This window comes from Oncorhynchus kisutch, linkage group LG27 (assembly GCF_002021735.2).
Source record: "Oncorhynchus kisutch isolate 150728-3 linkage group LG27, Okis_V2, whole genome shotgun sequence".
Lineage (NCBI taxonomy): Eukaryota > Metazoa > Chordata > Actinopteri > Salmoniformes > Salmonidae > Oncorhynchus > Oncorhynchus kisutch.
The window spans coordinates 11398981-11422715 of record NC_034200.2 but is presented as its reverse complement, the minus strand read 5'-3'; the positions used below and the strand labels follow the sequence as shown (position 1 = coordinate 11422715).

At 44.2% G+C, this 23735-nt stretch overlaps 2 protein-coding genes across 4 annotated transcripts; both read right to left on the bottom strand.

Annotated features, from left to right (window-relative positions):
- Positions 1 to 1974: 1974 nt before the first annotated feature.
- Positions 1975 to 7289, bottom strand: LOC109871583 (uncharacterized). Its single transcript, XM_020462485.2, has 2 exons — positions 7048 to 7289; positions 1975 to 4063 (listed from the first exon to the last, which is right to left on the bottom strand). The coding sequence occupies exons 1-2, from the start codon at positions 7219 to 7221 to the stop codon at positions 2375 to 2377; spliced, it is 1863 nt and encodes a 620-aa protein (XP_020318074.1). The 5' UTR covers positions 7222 to 7289; the 3' UTR covers positions 1975 to 2374.
- Positions 7290 to 11634: 4345 nt separating this feature from the next.
- Positions 11635 to 23237, bottom strand: cbln12 (cerebellin 12). Of its 3 annotated transcripts, XR_004205882.1 has the most exons (5): positions 22993 to 23237; positions 22607 to 22878; positions 14364 to 15674; positions 12518 to 13512; positions 11635 to 12403 (listed from the first exon to the last, which is right to left on the bottom strand). XR_004205882.1 is itself a non-coding variant. In XM_020463390.2 (4 exons), exons 2-4 carry the CDS (start codon positions 13132 to 13134, stop codon positions 12206 to 12208), a joined length of 609 nt encoding a protein of 202 aa, XP_020318979.1. In that variant the 5' UTR covers positions 13135 to 13512; positions 14364 to 14579; the 3' UTR covers positions 11635 to 12205. The 3 variants fall into 3 exon arrangements, 2 of the variants coding, with proteins under 2 accessions (XP_020318979.1, XP_031663238.1); XM_020463390.2 differs by lacking the exons at positions 22607 to 22878; positions 22993 to 23237 and having other exon boundaries at positions 12518 to 12637; positions 12844 to 13512; positions 14364 to 14579; XM_031807378.1 differs by lacking the exons at positions 22607 to 22878; positions 22993 to 23237 and having other exon boundaries at positions 12518 to 12637; positions 12844 to 13576; positions 14364 to 14543.
- Between the last annotated feature and the right edge of the window lie 498 nt (positions 23238 to 23735).

The following is a 23735-nucleotide window of genomic DNA, read 5'->3' as shown; positions in this document are numbered from 1 at the left end:
CGCCGCATTCTAAGGTACTGCTTCTCAGTGCTAGAGGTGACACTACAGACCCTGGTTTGATCCCGGGCTGTATCACAACCGGCCGTGATTGGGAGTCCCATAGGGCGCAGCGTCGTCCAGGCTAGGATTTGGTCGAGGTAGGCCGTCATTGTAAAATAAGAATTTGTTCTTAACTTGCCTAGTTAAATAAAGATCAAATATATGTTTATCATGGATACAGTGTTTTAATAACATTGTATCATTTTCACCTCTATAAGGTACCTTCATCCTATCATATCTTTGATTAGCACTGGATTCACTAACAAAATCACAGGCAGCATAGGAGAAAATGACACCTCACAATTACCTTTCAAATGCCATGTTGTCCAGTAACTGCCTCCTGAGGAGATGATGTCGATACCAGAAAGACTCAGGCCTTCGTCTCACTTTAGCCCAATTAGAAGAGTTTGTGTATGGCGCTCTCTTTTTAACTTTACACTGGGTATTGTCGTGTGTGTTTATTTTTAGGGTACACACAAACTGAACTGGCACACTACCTACTAAAAGAGGCCTCCTACTTTAAAGATAGTTGGACAACAGAGTAAATATAATCACACACACACACACACACACACACACACACACACACACACACACAGACTAGATTTAACAACTCAACATTGCCGCCTAGAGGTGATTGTGTGGGTGAACTGTGAGTGTGAGCCCGTCTCTCTGTTTTGGAGGTCTCCAATGTCATGTATTGTACAGTAGGAACACACAAAATCCGTTACTGGATACACATTACTTGACTTCTTTTAAAATAAAAACTTGAACCTCATTTTTAATAAAAGCACAAAGAAGCAGATTTAGAATTATTTTAATCTGTTCCATTTTATTTACGTTAGAAAATGAGTCTGTTATCACGTGTAAAAGGTAGGCTAGCAGCATTATGTAAAAAAAATAAAAGTAGACATTTGCATTTAACTAGTACATAAATATATACTTATTCAAAATATTGAGTTAAGCAATGCCCAAGGGAGTGTAGTATATGGCCAATATACCACAGCTATGGGCTGTTTTTATGCAAGACGCAACGCAGAGTGCCTGAATACAGCCATATACGACAAACCCCCGAGGTGCCTTATTGCTATTATAAACTGGTTACCAACGTAACTAGAAGAGTAAAAAGTAATCTTTTGTCATACCCGTGGTATAATATATTTATAAACTGGGTGATTTGAGTCCTGATTATAAACTGGGTGGTTAGAGCCCTGAATGCTAGGCTACCCTGGTGCGGGAGGGTAGCCTAGTGGTTAGAGCGTTGGACTAGTAACCGGAAGGTTACAAATCTGTCGTTCTGCCCCTGAACAGGCAGTTAACCCACTGTTCCTAGGCCGTCATTGAAAATAAGAATTTGTTCTTAACTGACTTGCCTAGTTAAATAAAGCTTTTCTTTTTTTAAATGGTGATTGGCTGGTATATCAGAATGTATAGCACAGGTATTTTTACTGTTCTTACTACATTGGTAACCAGTTTATAATAGCAATAAGGCACCTCAGGGTTTGTGGTATATGGCCTCTGACCACTACATCACCGGGCCAAGCTTCCTGCCATCCAGGACCTCTATACCAGGCAGTGTCAGAGGAAAGCCCTAAAAAAAAAGACTCTAGCCACCCTAGTAATAGACTGTTCTCTCTGCTACTGCACGGCAAGAGGTACTGGAGCGCCAAGTCTAGGTCCAAAAGGCTTCTCAACAGCTTCTACCCCCAAGCCATAAGACTCTTGAACATCTAATCAAATGGCATTGTTGGTTAAGGGCTTGTAAGTAAGCATTTCAATGTAAGGTCTACCTGTTGTATTCGGCGCATGTGACAAATACAATTTTATTTGGTAACCAGCTTATAATAGCAATAAGGCACCTCAGGGGTTTGTGGTATATAGTCAATATACCACGGCTAAGGGCTGTACGCAGGCACTCTGTGTTGCGTCGTGCCCTAAGAACAGCCCTTAGCTGTGGTATATTGGCCATAAACCGCACCCCCCCAGGCCTTATTGCTTAAATTTAGTCACGCCGACTAACATAAATATCTGTTTTAACCTCTGCACACACAGACTTTGATGACTTTTAAACAACATGTTCAATGTGAGCTTAACAAACACAAAGAATACACCCCCGATACCAGTGGAGGCTGGTGGGAGGAGCTATAAGAGGACAGGCTCATTGTAATGGCTGGATTTAAATAGATGGAGCCGGAGTCAAACGTCGTTTGTGCATGTTTGATACAGTTCCATTAAATCCATTCAAGCCATTACAATGAGCCCGTCCTCCTATAGCTCCCCCCACCAATCCTCCTTTGCCTGATACATGATCTGTGAAAAAAATCCCTTTACATTTTTACTCAGGGAATATTTTGTCCAGAGTGTATATTTTGCTGTTGTACCGCAAAAGGAGAACTTGCTCAAACTGATCATCAGTCAAACCATTCCTTTTAGGGGTGAGAATGTTCCCGTTATGACTGAAGAGGCGCTCCACAAGAACACTTGAGGGTAGGATGGCATTGAATTTGAGGAACAGCTTTCTCACTCTCTGGAAGTATTTCAGGCAACTGAGACTTTTGCTAGTTCCCTCGAGGTACCTCCGGACTTCCTCTTCTGTGTCACTGTTGCCAGTCCCAGGTCCGAAACTAAAGAATTCGTCTTCTGACTGCACGTTGTCGCTGCTGATTGGCGCACCACCAGTCGGCTCCAATCGGGTTGCCTCAGCCACCAGCATCAAATGCATGTCTTCTCTCTCAGCTTCTGGTAGCCACCACAAACGGAATTGTGGTGTAGTTGCTGTCGCCATTTTTGCATCCAGACTGGCAAAGAGCTGTTTGAAACGGGAATCTATTGCGTCTAGAACAGGGTTGATGACGTCCAAGAGATAGAGCGCAAGAGTTTTCTTCTCACATAGCTTTTTCTTCAATGTGAGTACCGTAGGTATGACCAGTCCAAGAAAACATTGCTCTCCTTGGAAGAGTTCCAGTGCAAAAGCAAGTGGCTTGAAGACATTTATGTATTCTTTTAAAAATGCTATCTCATAAGATAGCAGTCTTGGGACCCCAAAGCTGTCGCAAACATCCATTAGTTTTGTTTCAGGGAGAGAGACCATCTTTTCCACTGCAGAGTATTCAGAAATCCAGCGACTCACACAAGGAGCAGTCAATTTCATTTTCTCTATGTCTTCCACTGCTGCTATAGCCAATGGGGATTGGTGGACGCTGTTCCATATGGCAAAACATTTGGCCATTGCGCTGCAGTACACTTGGGCAGTTTCTCCCCGTGATAGAACTTGCACTAGATCGTGGGAGGCAATCAGATTCATTGCGTGCGATGCACATCTCTGGTGCGGCAGCAGAAAGAGGTGCATGGCCTCATCTGCTCCGTCAAGTATGGTGCCCACGTCCTGAAATTCAACAATGTCATAGTTTTCATTGTCCCCCTTTGAAAACTCTTTGAAGACTTTGACAAAGTTGCTGCCACTATCAGTGACTGTAGCCTGAAGTTTGTTTTCAATATTGTAAGCCAAATGAATCTCGTGTATTTTGGCTGCAATTGTTTCAAATGTGTGCGAGCCCCGTATTCTGGCACAGGCAAGTGCAGCAGACTTCCTCTCCAGCTCATTCTTCTCAATCCAATGACATGTCATCCCAATGTAGCTTCTGTTGTGAGCTGACCAGATATCAGCTGTAGTGCACACAGATTGTACACTGTCCAGCTTTTCCTTTAGTTCCTCCTTCATTTTGGAGTATGCCATCATAATTCCATTGATAAAAGTATTTCGGGTCATGGACATCTTCCCTCCACTTAAGCCCTCAATCAACTTCCTGAAAGCAGGCTGCTCCAAGACAGACAGCGACTGGACATTTTCCACCATAAAGTTGAAGACCAGGGTGTTCACTTTTGGCTGTGACGTCATTTGATTGACAAGGTTTTCCAACTTGGATTTCTTGTAGCGTGGCCCCTTAGGAGACTCTGTGGGTGATCCATTGGGTCCATCCATCTCACCTTTAGCCGACTTCAGATACATGATTGCATGCTTTCTCTGAAATACAATCAAAAAGAAAATGTATTAATACACCTTCATTTACAGCATATCAGAACATCCCTGTTGTATTTTTTTAACAGACAGGTAAATCCCCAAAGCATTTACCCAACCTATTTATTATCAGATGTAGCAGAGCCAGATACTATCGCATAATCTTTTGAATGCGCTTCAAGATTATATCATCAAATTTAATTTAAAGCGGCAATCAGCAGTTGAAACTACAACAAAGCAAACTCCCCACCTGTTTCGGTAAAAAGCTGAGAGACAGGGCTGGAGAAATGTAACCACTCAAATTCATAGACAGAGCTATGAATGTGAAGACTGGTCATCCATTGTAGTTAAGGCTATGTAGTGTTTGTTTACATTTAATTTGATTACAAGCATTGGTGTAAAACAAGTTTATATTTCAGCTTCTGAAGGAGTATTTCATTTGAACTAAGCTCATGAGGCATTTATAAGTTATATTCTTTAAGAACCAAGAATCAATATCATTAATTTAACAAATCTAAAAAATTATGTGGCAACTGCTCGTTTAAGATATATTTGTGGATTAATTTACTTCAAATCAAATTTTATTTGTCACATACACATGGTTAGCAGATGTTAATGCGAGTGTAGCGAAATGCTTGTGCTTCTAGTTCCGCCAATGCAGTAATAACCAACGAGAAATCTAACTAACAATTCCAAAACTACTACCTTATACACACAAGTGTAAAGGGATAAAGAATATGTACATAAAGATATATGAATGAGTGATGGTACAGAACGGCATAGGCAAGATGCAGTAGATGGTATCGAGTACAGTATATACATATGAGATGAGTATGTAAACAAAGTGGCATAGTTTAAAGTGGCTAGTGATACATGTATTACATAAAGATGCAGTAGATGATATAGAGCACAGTATATACATAGACATATGAGATGAATAATGTAGGGTATGTAAACATTATATTAAGTAGCATTGTTTAAAGTGGCTAGTGATATATTTTACATCAATTCCCATTATTAAAGTGGCTGGAGTTGAGTCAGTGTGTTGGCAGCAGCCACTCAATGTTAGTGGTGGCTGTTTAACAGTCTGATGGCCTTGAGATAGAAGCTGTTTTTCAGTCTCTCGGTCCCAGCTTTGATGCACCTGTACTGACCTCGCCTTCTGGATGATAGCGGGGTGAACAGGCAGTGGCTCGGGTGGTTGTTGTCCTTGATGATCTTTATGGCCTTCCTGTGACATCGGGTGGTGTAGGTGTCCTGGAGGGCAGGTAGTTTGCCCCCCGGTGATGCGTTGTGCAGACCTCACTACCCTCTGGAGAGCCTTACGGTTGTGGGCGGAGCAGTTGCCGTACCAGGCGGTGATACAGCCCGACAGGATGCTCTCGATTGTGCATCTGTAGAAGTTTGTGAGTGCTTTTGGTGACAAGCCTAATTTCTTCAGCCTCCTGAGGTTGAAGAGGCGCTGCTGCGCCTTCTTCATGATGCTGTCTGTGTGGGTGGACCAATTCAGTTTGTCTGTGATGTGTACGCCGAGGAACTTAAAACTTACTACCCTCTCCACTACTGTTCCATCGATGTGGATAGGGGGGTGTTCCCTCTGCTGTTTCCTGAAGTCCACAATCATCTCCTTAGTTTTGTTGACGTTGAGTGTGAGGTTATTTTATTGGGGGGTACTATGGTGTTAAATGCTGAGCTGTAGTCGATGAACAGCATTCTCACATAGGTATTCCTCTTGTCCAGATGGGTTAGGGCAGTGTGCAGTGTGGTTGAGATTGCATCGTCTGTGGACCTATTTGGGCGGTAAGTAAATTGGAGTGGGTCTAGGGTGTCAGGTAGGGTGGAGGTGATATGGTCCTTGACTAGTCTCTCAAAGCACTTCATGATGACGGAAGTGAGTGCTACGGGGCGGTAGTCGTTTAGCTCAGTTACCTTAGCTTTCTTGGGAACAGGAACAATGGTGTCCCTCTTGAAGCATGTGGGAACAGCAGACTGGGATAGGGATTGATTGAATATGTCCGTAAACACACCAGCCAGCTGGTCTGCGCATGCTCTGAGGGCGTGGCTGGGAATGCCGTCTGGGCCTGCAGCCTTGCGAGGGTTAACACGTTTAAATGTTTTACTCACCTCGGCTGCAGTGAAGGAGAGTCTGCATGTTTTGGTTGCGGGCCGTGTCAGTGGCACTGTATTGTCCTCAAAGCGGGCCAAAAAGTGATTTAGTCTGCCTGGGAGCAAGGCATCCTGGTCCGTGACTGGGCTGGTTTTCTTTTTGTAATCCGTGATTGGCTGTAGACCCTGCCACATACCTCTTGTGTCTGAGCCGTTGAATTGCGATTCTACTTTGTCTCTATATTGACGCTTAGCTTGTTTGATTGCCTTGCGGGGGGAATAGCTACACTGTTTGTATTCGGTCATGTTTCCGGTCACCTTGCCCTGATTGTACCTTTTATGGAGATAATTTTTATGAAGAACATTTTCGTAATTTGTTGGCACATGAAGCCCATTCAAAAAACTACAAGGCTGAGAGGGCAGTTACACTGACCACCAGTAGTAGTACCCCATATATCCATGATATACATTTCAGGGCGCACCCCCCCCCTTTTCGAGTAGGTGAAAATTACGATGCATTGCAATGTTTGAATATAATGTCTATTAAAATGTTAGAATTTCATTTAGCCTGATTGTGTGATTGGTCCATGCTATACATTATTCTTTGGACTCCATTGACGTTGAACTGTAAAATGGTTATGGCAAGGTCTAGTGTGGTAAGAATATGGCGACGCATGAGGGAACCAATGAAATGTCCGTATAGGCTCGATGAAATGTACCGGCACCCAATCAAAACACAGTAAAACCGTCATTATTTTATTGTGAAAGAACGTTAGTAGCTAGGCCGGAGGTGGTTTATAAAGTTGGTACGGGACACATGTTTTACATCCGACCTGCTTTTTTAATCCACCATAGAACATGTTCATTGAAAGCATTCAACTCACCTCTAAATGTTTCTTCAGATTTGATGTCGAGTTCTTGGAGGTAGACAATATGCGGATTTTGGGTTTGCATAGAACACACTGGACGGTCATATTTTTCTCTCTTAATTCCTTGAAAATGAAATGTTGTCTATATTGCCAGACATGGAAAGATGTGGCATGAGCACCGGTATCCATTTTTAAGAAATGATCCGCGCAATGTGTCGTATTTAGTGCGAGACTGCAAGCGTTTAAACAGGGGTGTATTCATTTCGGCAATTCTGTTGCAAAACTTTTCGTCTGTTACAACAGAAACAGTTTACTCCAAACTGAAAATGATTATTTTTTACGAAAACAAGACTTTCTATTGGACAGATTCAGGTTGGTCCTTCCCCGTTTGTTCCGCTTGCTCTGTTTGCACCTGATGTAGTCTAGTCTGGTGCTGTTAAATTATTTTAAACTGTAAACATTTTCCGTTACAAGACGTAATGAATACACCCCAGACAAAGCGCACTGCAATGGCCTGATTACGTAACGACGTAATCTGGATTACTTGTAATGCGTTACTACGATTGGTTGCTTTTTAACCAAGTAACCCAGCCCCCTGTGTGTTTGTGGACATGTTCCAGGTTGTCTTTATTGCAGTCGGTATGATCACATCTCAAGAGATATTGATGTGGCTCCTTTATTATTCCCCCAATAGAGTGTGTCCCTAATTATATTTTAAAAGGAACTGAATGGCAATCATTTGACCAAATGTCACCATATAAAGATGATATTTTGATCTTGAGGCATATATCATAGAGCTTTGGTTTAGTTTCATTGAAACTTTTTTTTAAAGTAACTGAAGAGCATTATTTTTTTTATTTGTCACATGCGCCAAATACAACTTGTGTACAGTTGTGGCCAAAAGTTTTGAGAATGACACAAATTTTCACAAAGTCTGCTGCCTCAGTTTGTATGATGGCAATTTGCATATACTTCAGAATGTTATGAAGAGTGGTCAGATGAATTGCAATTAATTGCAAAGTCCCTATTTGCCATGCAAATGAACTGAATCCCCAAAAACCTTTCCACTGCATTTCAGCCCTGCCACAAAAGGACCAGCTGACACCATGTCAGTGATTCTCTAGTTAGCAGAGGTGTGTGTGTTGATGAGGACAAGGCTGGAGATCATTCTGTCATGCTGATTGAGTTCGAATAACAGACTGGAACCTTCAAAAGGAGGGTGGTGCTTGGAATTGTTGTTCTTCCTCTGTCAACCATGGTTACCTGCAAGGAAGCATGTGCCGTCATCATTGCTTTGCGCAAAAAGGGCTTCACTGGCAAGGATATTGTTGCCAGTAAGATTGCACCTAAATCAACCATTTATCGGATCATCAAGAACTTCAAGGAGAGCGGTTCAATTGTTGTGAAGAAGGCTTCAGTGCACCCCAAAAAAGTCCAGCAAGCGCCAGGACCGTCTCCTAAAGTTGATTGAGCTGCGGGATCGGGGCACCACCAGTACAGAGCTTGCTCAGGAATGGCAGCAGGCAGGTGTGAGTGCATCTGCACGCACAGTGAGGCGAAGACTTTTGGAGGATGGCCTGGTGTCAAGAAGGGCAGCAAAGAAGCCACTTCTCTCCAGGAAAAACATCAGGGGACAGACTGATATTCTGCAAAAGGTACAGGATTTGGATTGCTGAGGACTTGGGTAAAGTCATTTTCTCTGATCAATCCCCTTTTCGATTGTTTGGGGCATCCGGAAAAAAGCTTGTCCGGAGAAGACAAGGTGAGCACTACCATCAGTCCTGTGTCATGCCAACAATAAAGCATCCTGAGACCATTCATGTGTGGGGTTGCTTTTCAGCCAAGGGAGTGGGCTCACTCACAATTTTGCCTAAGAACACAGCCATGAATAAACAATGGTACCAACACATCCTCCGAGAGCAACTTCTCCCAACCATCCAGGAACAGTTTGGTGACGAACAATGCCTTTTCCAGCATGATGGAGCACCTTGATATAAGGCAAAAGTGATAACTAAGTGGCTCAGGGAACAAAACATCGATATTTTGGATCCATGGCCAGGAAACTCCCCAGACCGTAATCCCATTGAGAACTTGTGGTCAATCCTCAAGAGGTGGGTGGACAAACAAAAACCCACAAATTCTGACAAACTCCAAGCATTGATTATGCAAGAATGGGCTGCCATCAGTCAGGGTGTGGCTCAGAAGTTAATTGACAGCATGCCAGGGCGGATTGCAGAGGTCTTGAAAAAGGGTCAACACTGCAAATATTGACTCTTTGCATCAACTTCATGTAGTTGTCATTAAAATACTTTGACACGTATGAAATGCTTGTAATTATACTTCAGTATTCCATAGTAACATCTGACAAAAATATTCTAAGACACTGAAGCGGCAACATTTGTGGAAATTAATATTTGTGTCATTCTCAAAACTTTTGGCCACGACTGTACACCTTACCGTGAACTGCTTACTTATGAGCCCTTAACCAACAATGCAGAGTTTATAACAAGTAATAAAAATGTGCTAAATAAAGTAAAGGAAAAATATTAAAATAGCAACAACAAAAAAGCAGCATATGTCTAGTGTGAAGGAATGTGAATGTACAGTGCATTCAGAAAGTATGCAGGCCCCTTCACCTTTTCCTCATTTTATGTTACAGCCTTAATCTAAAAATGCATTTAAAAAACAACAACTCATCAATCTACACACAATACCCCATACTAAGACAGCGAAAACAGGTTGGCCAATACCATCACCTGGCCAATACCATCCCTACGGTGAAGCATGGTAGTGGCGGCATCATGCTGTGGGGATGTTTTTCAGCGGCAGGGACTGGGAGACTAGTCAGGATCGAGGGGAAATGAATGGAGCAAAGTACAGAGAGATCCTTGATGACAACCTGCTCCAGAGCGCTCAGGACCTCAGATTGGGGCGAAGGTTCACCTTCCAACAGGACAACGACCCTAAGCACGCAGCCAAGACAATGCAGGAGTGGCTTATGGAAAAGTCTTGAGTAGCCCAGCCAGAGCCCTGAACATCTCTGGAGAGACCTGAAAATAGCTGTGCAGCGACTCTCCCCTTGCAACCTGACAGAGCTTGAGAGGATCTGCAGAGAAGAATGGGAGAAACTCCCGAAATGCAGCTGTGCCAAGCTTGTAGTGTCATACCCAAGACGATTTGAGGCTGTAATCACTGCCAAAGGTGCTTCAACAAAGTTATGAGGAAACAGTCTGAATACTTAAATGTAAATGTGATATTTCAGGTTTTTATTTTTAATACATTTGCTAAAATGTCTAAAAACCTGTTTTTGCTTTGTCATTATCAGGTATTTTGTGTAGATTGATGAGGGGAAAAACAAATTAATCAATTTTAGGATTAGGCTGTAACGTAACAGGATGTGGAAAAAGTCAAGGGGTCTGAATACTTTCCGAATGTACTATGTGTGTGTGTGTGTGTGTCGCCAATATGCGTGTGTGTCCGTCCGTCTGTCTGTGTGTTTGGAGTGTCAGTGTAGTATGTGTGAGTGTGTGTGGTTAGAGTCCAGTAAGTGTACATCGAGCTTGTGCAAGAGAGTCAGTGGAAAAAAAGAAGGGGGTCAATACAAATAGTCCTGGTAGCCATTTGATGAACTTTTCAGCAGTCGTATGGCTTGGGGGTGGAAGCTGTTAAGAAGCCTTTTGGTCCCAGACTTGGTGCTCCGGCATCGCTTACCGTGCAGTAGCAGAGAGAACCGTCTATGACTTGGTTGTTTGGACTCTTTAACAATTTTTAGGGCTTTCCTCTGACACCGCCTGGTATAGAGGTCCTGGATGGCAGGACGCTCAGCCCGAGGGATGTACTGGGCCATATGCACTACCCTCTGTAGCCAAATGTCACCATTTAAAGATGATATTTGATTTTAGGGAAATATAATGTAGGCCTAGTATCAGTACAATGTCATTGATCATTTTCATCCCGAAAGCGCCACTGCTCTACAAACAATTTCTCGTTGGGAATGGCAAAGCATAAGCTGTAATGCAAATTTTTGCTACCTATAGAGGCGGTGACATAATGACAATGTTTCACTACCTACAGGGGAGGTGATAGGCCTACTTCGCAAGACTCTTCCACATTGTCTTGAAAAAGGTCAGTCCCACCCAATTGACTTTATATGCACGCTAATCAGTTTTTTTATTTTTCAAGTGCGCCCTCTAGCTTTTCTAACGCTGTGTCTTACTGTCTGTCATGAATTAAGGAAGCGTGACTGACTGGTTGTGACAGCACACCACACTTGATCCACAGGAGTCCGGCAGAGATGTGCCTGTGTGCTCGCCAAAGCTTCCATCTGTTTGTGCGCGACTGGTGAGGAGTGTCCATTATTCACTATCCTTATGCTCTCCCCCCTTGCCAATGCCCTGCCACCATGCCAACTATGGTGGTGAGAGCTATATTTACAATCAGTTGTCATGATACTGGTTCAATGAAAAGCAAGAGTAAAATATTGATACCTTGTAGCCTAATGTAATTGTCGAAATATGAAACTACCAACAATGAGAAAACAAATCTAATTTTACATTGTACCACTATAGACTTCGAAAATACTCATCAAAAAGAGACAAAGGGTTCATGTATATATTCATTTTAATATGACCTGTTTATATAAATCTTCCTAAGAGGTGTGCACACTGCAAAACACATACTGGCAAATAGGGAATATAATTAGTTATGGGACAAGCAGGTTGAACAATGCAGTAAGCCAGGGTGGCTAGCCAGAATGGTAGGCAAAAATGCCAGAGATTCAAAAGTCAATGAAATGTTGTAATCGGGTCTTGCCATATTTTAAGGGGCTACAGGATTTACTTTTCTTGTTATGTTTAAAAGTGTAAATGAAAAAGATACTACAAATTGATTGCACATTGCCATTTTTGTGCCATAGTGCGCATCAACTCTGGTGTCTGAACAAAAATAGTCTCTCCTCTACCCTGAAGGACAAGTTACACACAAGCTGAACACATGAGACAATTCACATATCTACCATGCAAATTCTGTCTTTGTGTTTCCCTCCACCCCTCATCTTTTATTGTTTCTCTCAGACATTAAATTATATTAATTTTTCAGTCTCACCCTTGTCCCTCCCCATTCCTCTTTCTCTCCATCTTTTCCCTCTGTCCTCTCCATCATGCAGGCTGTCTCCCTATAGGGGGAAAACCAAGAACCCGGAGAAGGTGGAATACTTCCAGCCACCCATCAGGTTTCCCCTCTCTAGTTTGAGGTAGGCCTTGTCTCCTCTCTCCATGATCACTAGGCCTGCGTTGGTGGCTGCCTCCCGCGTCACATCCATGTCCCCAGCGAAGGCTGAGATCATTGGCCACCCATTCAACATCAGACTAACCTAGAAACAACCACACGGTTAGTCTCAATGTCAAACAACTAACTATTTGTGGGACATGCATGGTGCTATGCTACATGCTCTATGTTTACTGCATGTACAGTATGTCTCTCTCACCTGGATAGTTTGTCTGTTGTAGGCCTTCACTACATGGAAGTTGAAGCTGTAGACTCCCCTCCTGGGGGCTAGGAAGACACTGCTCTCCTGGTCAAAGTGATTGCCCACATTCACCAGGATCTGAGGTAAGAAGAGAAAGGGAGAGAATGAACACAGGAGGATAAGAGAGATAGGGAGTGATGGGGTATAGAAATCAATCATTCATCAATGATCAATCAAAGAGAAACAAATCAGTCAAAGATAATTAATGAATAAGAAATCATTGGTCAACTTCACCTGTTGATGTACTACTTTATATGGTCAATATTAATTTCGAATTTGCTCACCTGGTCGAAATAGATGATCATGGTGCGGTTGCTCATGTCTGTGGGCTCGTGGTTTGTCTGGCGGGTGGCAGAGAAGGCCACCCGGCCAGTGCCTGAGCGTACTGACATGCCCAGGGCATTTCCCGCTGGCTCAGAGTTGGGAGTGGAGTCACAGATCACCAAACACTTTCCTTCCAGGACTATAGGCTCAGTGTCATTCTGGGCCTGGGCCCCTAGAGGCCCCCATAGGAGCAGCAGCCCCAACAACACTGTGGGCTCTAAGGTGGATGAACGAACCACCCTGGGATACATGCTTTAAACTGTCTTTGTTTTGATTGTATATCTGTTATTAATTCTAGTATGGAGGAGAGTCACTTTGAAAGATTACAGACATAGATAAATATGCCCAGGCTAAATAGATTTAAAACGCTAAATATTATCTCGGGACTCACAGACTGACAACCAGGAGGGTTTTGAGTTATCAGTGTTCAGCAGAAGTCGACGAAGTCAACATACAGTTACCCCACACTATCTGTCTGTCCTTCCCTCCCTCTATCTCTCTCACTCTGTTCTCATGGATATCTCTCCTGTGATTCTGTGCTGGTTTGCAACAGTGGCAGTAGGTGGCAGGATAGCATGGGCAAATAGACGTTTGTGTGCGTTCCAATCTACTGCATCATCACACAGGACCTGAGAGAAGGAAGGAGAAATAGTGGGAGGGATAGATGAAGAAAGGTAGAGTGAGGAATCTCGGCTACCATAGAAGAGGATGAAGAGGATGATGAAGAGGAGGATATTGTTAGGGGGAGGGAGAGGGAATGAGGTAACGTTCTGGACCGGTGTCAGGGGAGGATGTAGAATCCAGGAGGGAGTGAGAAAGAAAGAGGGAGTGGGGGAACAACTCCGCTGAGAGACCATCTGTCTTTCACACGCACTCTCTACCTCCTGACGTTCCATAACATGCCCCCCACCCCTCCTCGTACCCACCATGTTCACATGTAGTTTCTCCATCATCCTCTTGTATTTTCATACAAATTCCTTAGGTGTTTATCGTTTCACAATTACATAAATGGTTACTGTATATCACACGGAGAAGAAAGCACTTCGTCCTCAATTGATATTATAGATAGAACAACATTTTAGACTGTACCCCCTCTTTATTATGGGATTTTCTCACTTTCCTTCTAAAATAATCTCGACATGTCGTCAATTCAAGTGCAAAAAATGTACTCTGACACACCTCTGATGATCACACTCTCTATGACACTAGTGATTAACACTGTTTTATCAACCACCTTATAAAACCACCACACACTCTTTCTTCGAACACACACAGACGCACTCTCTCACACCAACCCAAAATTGTTTTTTTTTAGAGAGTTGGTCCCCAATATTCAACAGTCAGAAGATTAGCAGTTTTCCTGAACAATTCAAGATGTTAACACAAGGAAATTGCAGGACTATGCATTTATTCACTGAGTACTGTCAGGCAATCCTGGAGTCTAAGTTTAAGTTCATAAAGAAATAGTTGAGGGTATCACCTGTTTCAGTTTGAAAGGTGTCGTCCTTATTTTCCATATCGGGTGAAGTACAATTTTGCTCCTTGGAGATGGAGTGATAGTCACATATTCCTCATAACCACTTTCTACTCTGTTCTCTCACATTCTACAGGATCACAGAGACCTCCCTTTGAAACAGGCATCTAAATGGCCATGCCAGAGGACCCACTGTGTTATAATCTCTCTCCCTCTCTCTCTCTCTCTCTCTCTCTCTCTCTCTCTCTCTCACTCTTTAATTCTCTGTCACTCACCCACCTACTCATTTTCTCTCTAACAATGAAAAGTGGCAGTGCAAGTATTGCATCTGAGATGTTTTAATGTTGAAGGTAATTTTGTGACATTGTTTAGTCTGACACGAACTATGACATTGATTTAAAGCATGTGAATCTACCTTGAGCATCTTCCAGCGAATCCCTTTCAATATAATGGCCTACATAATTTCACTTTTGTGAAAGATTCTAATGCCTGATGATTCTGTTATCTATACTACAATATGGTTCAGTCCACACACCTTCCATCTCTTTTTTCTCAACACTATTTGGGTTATTTAGCTTGGTACATGAGTGCCCCAAAGAACCCATTTTGATTATTATATGCATAACAAATAGTCTAAACAAACTCAGAAAAGGAAAAGGGACCCCATAGCTATGTTACATCACAAGAATCTAGAACTATCCACTGAATGTTACATTTTCTTTAGAATATTGTCCTGTAGTTTGGATGTATTTTATTAAAACTCTCTCTTGGGTCCAAGTTGCTTGGGTCTTTCAAATTCCCCCAAACTGTGACAAAAGTGGGACATACACATCCATTCCTTACTGATTCAAAGTCATAGTTCATAGTACTTTGAGTCCTGAGCTCTGTAAGAATGTAGTCTTACCATTTGTCATGCTCACACAAGCTCTATTGTTCATCGTTCAATCCCTCATGAGGTCCCGGGAGATGTTCCAGAAGGAAACCTCCCACAATGTATCTATCCTTGAGCTCCCACCCCATTCTAATTCTCTGGTTCCTGATGATCTCTCACACCCTCACTATGGAGATTCTGCTATGGAGTTCAGCTTTGTAGAGGCCAAAGCCCAGGCACACGGGCTGGCTGAAGGAGGTGGTGAAGTTGTGCAGGTGGGTCAGGGTGTTGGATGGCCCCACCTCGGAGAAGGTGATGGTGCCTGCGCCATAGTCCAGGGCCACGCCAACACGGTTGCCCGACATTCGACTGGAGATGCGTGTCTTCCTGCGGTTGTGCCAGGCGGCTAGCTTTCTATCATGCTGCTGTGTCAAGCTCCAAGACATCTGCAAGTCAAAACATCATCCATCATCTAGCAGTCAATATAGAAAACCAACCATTTCATTTTTTTAAATCACCATTTGTTTCTCGTGATAAAAGTTCAAAGAGACCAATTAAAGTAATTAACGATGTCTCTATCCACAGTTTTTATGCGACTAAAGAAGTGGCATCGCCAAAAATTTGTTGGTGGGAGGGCCTGCAGAAATGTGGGTGATTTTATTTATTTTTTGATTTGCCGTCACCTTTGACCTTTTTAAACATGTTGGCTGGAGTTTTACTGTTCTCTGTGTCCGTGGAAGGAGAGTTGTGACAGGTCGAGTGGGACTCTGGCAAATAGTATATTTATATAGTATATATATAGTATATATATAGTATATATTTGCCATGGGGCAAGGAGAAAAATGTGCAGTTTTATAGCTAGTCTCATGCTATTCTACACATTTTACTATGGGGTAGAGAGACATTTAATTATTATTTTTTAAAGCTAATTAAAACTAAAATATGGGTATGATGACTGTGATGAGCTGTGTTGTTTGCTAAATTAACAAATGGAATAGGAATTTGCATGGTGCATATAGCCATAGAAGCACAGTGACATATGCCTCAATGCAGTCATATTCCTGACTTATTGGGTGGTGTGGCTTTCAGTTAGATATTTTTGGCAACCCATCCCGTGAAAGTGAATGTCATTCCAGGTAATCTGTTCTGTTACATTTAATCAAATCTGGCTAAACCAGTGCACTGCTTCCTATGAAATCTATCTGACGGTATTTAGGTAAACGACAAATAATGTCCCGTTTGGAACACAAGTAAAAGAGCAGATATTGCACAATCTGATTGGGTGGACCTGGCTCCCCAGGGGGTGCCTACGCCCCTGGAGTAAAGTCATACCATATAAAAAATATATATATATATATACACTACCGTTCAAAAGTTTGGGGTAGAAATTTAGAAATGTCCTTGTTTTTGAAAGAAAAGCAAAAAATGTTGTCCATTCAAATAACATCAAATTGATCAGAAATACAGTGTAGACATTGTTAATGTTGTAAATGACCATTGTAGCTGGAAACGTTTTATTTTTTTAATGGAATATCTACACAGGCGTACAGAGGCCCATTATTATCAGCAATCATCACTCCTGTGTTCCAATGGCACGTTGTGTTAGCTAATCCAAGTTTATAATTTTAAAAGGCTAATTGATCATTAGAAAACCCTTTTGCAATTATGTTAGCACAGATGAAAACTGTTGTTCTGATTAAAGAATAAATAAATCTGTCCGCCTTTAGACCCGTTTGAGTATCTGGAGCATCAGCATTTGTGGATTTGATTACAGGCTCAAAATGACCAGAAACAAAAGACTTTCTTCTGAAATTCATCAGTCTATTCTTGTTCTGAGAAATGAAGGCTATTCCATGCGGGAAATTGGCAAGAAACTGAAGAGCTCGTACAACGCTGTGTACTACTCCTTTCACAGAACAGCGCAAACTGGCCCTAACCAGAATAGAAAGAGGAGTGGGAGGCCCCGGTGCACAACTGAGCAAGAGGACAAAAACATTAGTGTCTAGTTTGAGAAACAGATGCCTCATAAGTCCTCAACTGGCAGCTTCATTAAATAGTACCCGCAAAACATCAGTCTCAACGTCAACAGTGAAGAGGTGACTCCTCCGGGAAGAGGTGACTCCGGGATGAGTTCCTCTGTCCAGTGTCTGTGTTCTTTTGCCCATATTAATCTTTTCTTTTTATAGGCCAGTCTGAGATATGTCTTTTTCTTTGCAACTCTGCCCAAAAGGCCAGCATCTCGGAGTCGCCTCTTCACTGTTGACGTTGAGACTGGTGTTTTGCGAGTACTATTTAATGAAGCATAAAATTCAAGCATCAATAAATGACAGCATAGGTTTCAAGTTTCATGCTGGCTAGCCGTGGGTGTTATCCTGGGAGAAAGTTAGAGGAGAGACAGTTGTCAAGCCATGGAAAGGTGATAAGCATGATGAGTTTGCTATTTGTGAAGAGAATAAAAACAGTTATTCTATCAAGACACACGGAACGTGCATGACAAGGACATCTGATTGGTAGGGCTAAGTAGGAATTATCATTTGAAATTGTGAGAAAAAAAGTTCATCCCGGTTCTCCCCTAACCATCATATATGGAAGTAAACATAGAGTCACACTATGATCATGTGGTGGTCCTCCCACTACGACTCGGGAAACCATGCAGTTTATTAGGCTACACATTAAATACATTATGATGAACTTCACAGGGTGGTGAAAGTGCATGGGGATGAGGTTGATGCTCCTTTCCAATAAATATTGAGGGTCTTATTCTGGCAACATGAAAAAAATATTCTCACTCTTATCCATAATGATCTCATGATGTAAACTAGCCTACTCGCACACCACTGCAAGCGGTTTTTTTAAATATTTTTTTTTAACTAGGCAAGTCGGTCAAGAACAAATTCTTATTTTCCAATGACAGCCTACACCGGCCAAACACGGACGACGCTGGGCCAATTGTGCGCCGCCCTATGGGACTCCCAATCACGTCCGGTTGTGATGCAGCCTGGATTCGAACCATGGTGTCTGTGTAGTGACGTCTCTAGCACTGAGATGCAATGCCTTGCGCCACTCGGGAGCCGACGTGCCAGCGTAGGCACATTTAAAGCAACAGTTTTTGTGACAAGTTTAAAAAAGATTTTTAATCTGTACATGAAATCATAAACGTAAAAGTACATTTTCTGTGCACTACATCATCACGCACTGATTTTTATCCCCAACAAGTCTGTTTGGTGGAAACACACCACTGGTGGGAAAATGCATATTTTATTTATGCATATCTTTATATATTTGCTATAACGACACATGGCGAGACCCACATGCAGCCACAGGAGGCCGGATGGCCGTCGATGAGACAGGGAGGAGGGGTGGACCTGGAAACAGTAGACAAAGGACAGTGAAAGTGGGATGCATACGGAGGGTATGGGGCAACCAAAGACGAACAGCAGTGGGACTAAGGACTTCAGAGATGGGGAAAGGACCAATAAAACGTCGGGAAAGTTTACGCGACTCCACCTGGAGGGGCAGGTCCCGCATAGACAACCATACCCTCTGCCCAAGACGATAGCGGGGAGCCGGAGTCTAGTGGTGGCCGGCATGTCGATGATACCTGGAGGTGGCCTTGTGAAGAGCAGACCGAGCTCTCTTCCAGGTATGCCAACAGCGGCGGACGAACATCTGGGCTGAGGGTATGTTGACCTCTTCTTCTTGCTCTGGGAAGAGCGGGGCCTGATATCCCAAAGGGCGAAAGACCAGTGGCTGAGCAGGGAAGAGTGTTCCGGGCATACTCCAGCCATAAAAGTTGCCGGCTCCAGGTGGTGGGGTTGGTTGAGACGAGGCACCTAAGCGCAGTTTCCAGGTCTTGATTGGTACGCTCCGATTGGCCGTTGGACTGGGGATGAAACCCGCAGGACAGGCTGGCCGACGACCCAATAAGGGTGCAGAACGCCTTCCAGAATCGGGATGAGAATTGAGGATCACGATCAGAGACAATGTCAGCAGGGAGCCCATGGATTCGGAAGACGTGCTGCACCATGAGCTGGGCCGTTTACTTGGCTGGAGATAACTTGGGGAGAGGGATGAAATTTGCGGCTTTAGAGAACCTATCCACTACTATCAGGATAGTGGTGTTGCCATCAGACAGCAGAATCCCAGTGACAAAATCCAAGGATATATGGGACCAGGGGCGATGAGGAACAGGGAGTGGCTGAAGGAGGCCAGCAAGAGCTACCCGCGCAGTCTTATTCTGAGCACACACCTTGCATGCGGCGACGAAGGTTGAGACGTCAGGAACCATAGTGGGCCACCAGAAGTGTTGGGGGAGGAAGGCCAGGGTTCGATGGGAGCCGGGATGGCAGGTGGGCTTGGAGGAATGAGCCCATTCCAGGACCTGAGCTTGGGCTGAATCAGGGACAAACATTTGGTTAGCCCCCCCCCCCCCCCCCCCCCCCACGGATGGTGTGGCAGTGGAACTATACAGGCGAGAGAGAGCATCCGGCTTCACATTCTTGGACCCTGCGCGGTGGGCAATGGTGAAGTTGAACCTGGTGAATAACAGGGCCCAAGGGGCCTGCCTAGAATTAAGGCTCTTGGCGGTGCGGAGATGTTCTAAATTCTTATGATCGGTCAACACCAAAAATGGCTGTTCTGCCCCTTCCAGCCAGTGCCTCCACTCCTCTAATGCCATCTTGACTGCCAGAAGTTCTCCATTTCCTACGTCGTGGTTTCTCTCAGCGGGGTTGAGACGATGGGACAGGAAGGCACAGGGATGCAGCTTTTGGTCCTGGGCAGACCGCTGGGACAGGACAGCCCCCACACCAATGTCAGAAGTGTCGACCTCAAGCACAAACTGACGGGACGGATCTGGATGGATGAAGAAGGGTGCTTTAGTAAAACGACTCTTGAGGTCCAGAAACTCCATGTCAACAGCTGGAGACCATGTGAACAGCACCTTGGGAGAAGCAAGTGCTGAGAGGGGAGCCGCCAGGCTGCTGTAGCCCCGAATGAAGGGGGGGTAGAAATGAGCAAATCCCAGGAAACGTTGCAGCTGCACTCTGGATGTGGGTTGGGGCCAATCCACCACCGCTCTCACCTTTTCAGGATCCATCTGAACACTCCCTACAGCGATGATGTATCCCAGAAAGGAGATAGTTGAGCGGTTGAATTCGTACTTCTTCAGCTTTCATGAACAACTGGTTCTCTAGGAGGCGATGAAGGACTTGTCTGACATGGAGGACATGTTCTTAAGCAGAACGGAAGAAAACAAGGCTGTCGTCGAGGTAGACAAACACATCTATTAAACATGTCACGGAGCACATCATTGACCAGGGCCTGGAACACTGTGGGAGCATTGGTGAGTCCAAATGGCATGACCAGGTACTCATAGTGTCCACTAGCTGTGTTGAAGGCCTTCTTCCACTTGTCTCCTTCGCGTAGTCAAACTAGGTGGTAGGCATTCCGAAGGTCCAACTTGAAAAAGATGGTTTCCCCCTGGAGAGGTTCGAAAGACAGGGAGAGGAGTGGTAGAGGGTAACAAATCTTCCCCTTGATGTCATTAAGGTCCCGGTAGTTGATACATGGACGCAGGGTCTTGTCCTTTTTTTCCACAAAGAAGAACCCTGCGCCAGCAGGGGAGGCAGAAGGACAAATGCTCCCAGCAGCCAGAGAGTCTGCCTCTGGAGCCATGAAAATCCCGAAACAACAGGAACATTGAGAGATTCAATGAGAAGAAGTTGTATGGACACACGCAGGTTAACAGGCACCGTACTATGAGTGACCCTGCCTATGGTGCTTCCGTCCAGTGCTCTGGCGTCCATGGGAACGGAGAAGGGTTGTGTGGAGATACCCAGCTCCGATACCAGAGTAGCGTTCATAAAACTTTCATCAGCTCCAGAGTCAATGAGCACCCGGAGAGATTTAGACCAGTCACCCCACAGCAGGACAGAAGAGAGTACGAGTATTGTGAGTTAGAAACCTCCCCGTATGTCCTACCATGGTACTCTTACCTAGCTGATGAGTCCGGTCTTTTATTGGTACTGTAATGCCCTGTAGCACCATAATACAGGCAACTGTTGGAGTTAAGCCTCTGTAGTCATTTCTGAGGTCACAATCTAGATCTGCCTCGTTGCGTAAGCACTGTAGAAAATGAGTCGCTCGTTCTCAATGATCTCGGGGGGACTCGGGTGACTTCAGATCCTCTCGAAAATGCAGGTGTCGCCGACTCCCTGGGTTCTTCGGGGGCGAGCAGGCAGCCGTGGACGAACGAGTGGGGCTGAAAACAGACCTCTCCTTCCTGCGCTCCCATAGACGTCCATCAATCCTTATTGTTAAGGCTATGAGGGAGTCGAGGGCCAGGAGTAACTCCCGAGCTGCGAGGTTGTCTTTAATGTCCTTGGATAGTCCATGAAGAAAGGTATCAAACAGAGACTCCGGGTTGCAGGCACTCTCGGCGGCTAACGTGTGAAAGTCTACTGTGTAGTCTGCCACACTACGGGGTTCTTGACGTAATCGGGGTTCTCGGGAAGGCGGGGTAGGCTGTACAAAATCATCACTGGCAGGGGAATTACTGAGCGTCCGGGAGGTCTCCGTTGTGGAATGCTGCCTGATAGATGGTCCACGGAATTGCTCTAGTAACATTTTGAAACCCTGGTCATGGCATCCCGACAGAGTATGGAGACCTTCCATAAGGCTCTGAAGTAGCTCCTCATGTTTTTCAATGGTGCCTCCCTGCAGGGAGACAGCGTTACAGAGCCGGTCCGAGTCTGCTGGGTCAGTCATGGCCAGTTCGTACTATAACGACACAGGGCGAGACCCAGATGCAGACACAGGAGGCAGATGGTTCGAGTCTCTGATATTTATTAAAATACAAGGGGCAGGAAATAGGCTGGTCGAGGACAGGCAGACGTTCATTAACCAGGACAGAGTCCGAAGGGTACAGGGGGGCAGGCAGGCTCGAGGTCAGGGCAGGCTGAATGGTCAGACAGGCGGGCTCAGTGTCAGGGAAGGTAGAACAGGTCGGAACCGGGAGGGCTACAAAACAGGGACTAAGAAAACAGGAGCACGGAAAACACACTGGTAAGCTTGACAAGACGAACTGGCAACAGACAAACAGAGAACACAGGTATAAATACACTGAGGATTATGGGGAAGATGAGTGACACCTGGAGGGGTTTGAGACAAGCACAAAGACAAGTGAAACAGATCAGCATGTGACAATTTGCATGAAAATCGGTTGCCAATTGGATGGAAAGCTAGTTATTGATCAACTTCCAGATCAGATTACAAAGATGACAACTAACATATCATGTTAGTCGTATTACCACAGTTCTTGCTATTATTAAATACCACATGAAGAAGAGCAAGGGGAAGAAGAGTGATGACAATGTACCTTGTTATTTCCAAAGGCATTGCCCACCTTCCCCTTCCGCCCGATGCTCCGGTAGGACACCGCAATGTCCCAGAAGCCTTCTGCCTCCAGCTCCCAGTAATGGGTTCCAGAGGAGAATGTCTGGACAGTCAGGACTTGAGCCCAGTGATCGAAGCGGTCGGGGTGAGTGGCACACGGAAGGCGGTGTTTGACCCGCATAGCTGACCGCAGGCCATCAGAAATGCTCAAGAGAGGATGGGCGGAGTTAGTGTCCAGAGTCAACGGACTTGTCACTATAGAAATAGAGAAAGAGACAGAAAGCACAGAGAGAAAGAGAATATGAATGAATAACCCTGAATTCATCCCATCTCAGATTTCAGGGTTGAAGATTCAGCTTGTGCACTCACAGAGCTCTCTCTTGAGTTCGGTGAGACAGTGCATCGTCTCGGTGATGAACTGTCGGTGCTTGCTCTCAATGTTCTCCACAATGTACTTCCTGTCCAGGTTGACAGGGTCAGGGGTGAACAAGGGGCAGTTCAGGTCCACAAGCAGCCTGTTATAGAGCACAGCAGGTTAGACACAAATCATGTTCTACTCAAACATACGTACATACACAAACAGAAACAAACAATATCATACTAATGAATACCTATTCCTTATTTACCTTGAGTCATCAGAATGAAATGCCTGTGCACAGAACAAAGAAAAGGAGCCAAGGACTGTTATAAGACTGTAATAATAATTATACAGTGCATTCGGAAAGTATTCAGACCCCTTGACTTTTTCCACATTTTGTTACGTTATAGCCTTATTCTAAAATTGATTTAAAAAAAAAAAAATTGAATCTACAGACAATACCCCATAATGACAAAGCAAAAACAGGTTGTTAGACATTTCTGCCAATTTATAAAAAAGAAAAAACTGAAATACCATATTTACATAAGTATTCAGACCCTTTGCTATGAGACTTGAAATTGAGCTCAGGTTCACCCTGTTTCCATTGATCATCCTTGAGATGTTTCTACAACTTGAGTGGAGTCCATCTGTGGTAAATTCAATTGATTGGACATGATTTGGAAAGGCACACACCTGTCTATATAAGGTCCCACAGTTGACAGAGCATGTCAGAGCAAAAACCAAGACATGAGGT

Bases quoted from the DNA above. Each gene is read 5' to 3' on its own strand.
- LOC109871583 (XM_020462485.2), bottom strand. From the start codon at position 7,221: ATGGATACCGGTGCTCATGCCACATCTTTCCATGTCTGGCAATATAGA. The intron at 4,064-7,047 runs GTGAGTTGAATG...ATTGTATTTCAG, and splicing joins ATCTGAAGAAACATTTAGAG to AGAAAGCATGCAATCATGTA.
- cbln12 (XM_020463390.2), bottom strand. From the start codon at position 13,134: ATGTATCCCAGGGTGGTTCGTTCATCCACCTTAGAGCCCACAGTGTTG. The intron at 12,638-12,843 runs GTGAGCAAATTC...TTCTTACCTCAG, and splicing joins TGATCATCTATTTCGACCAG to ATCCTGGTGAATGTGGGCAA. The intron at 12,404-12,517 runs GTGAGAGAGACA...GGTTGTTTCTAG, and splicing joins ACAACAGACAAACTATCCAG to GTTAGTCTGATGTTGAATGG.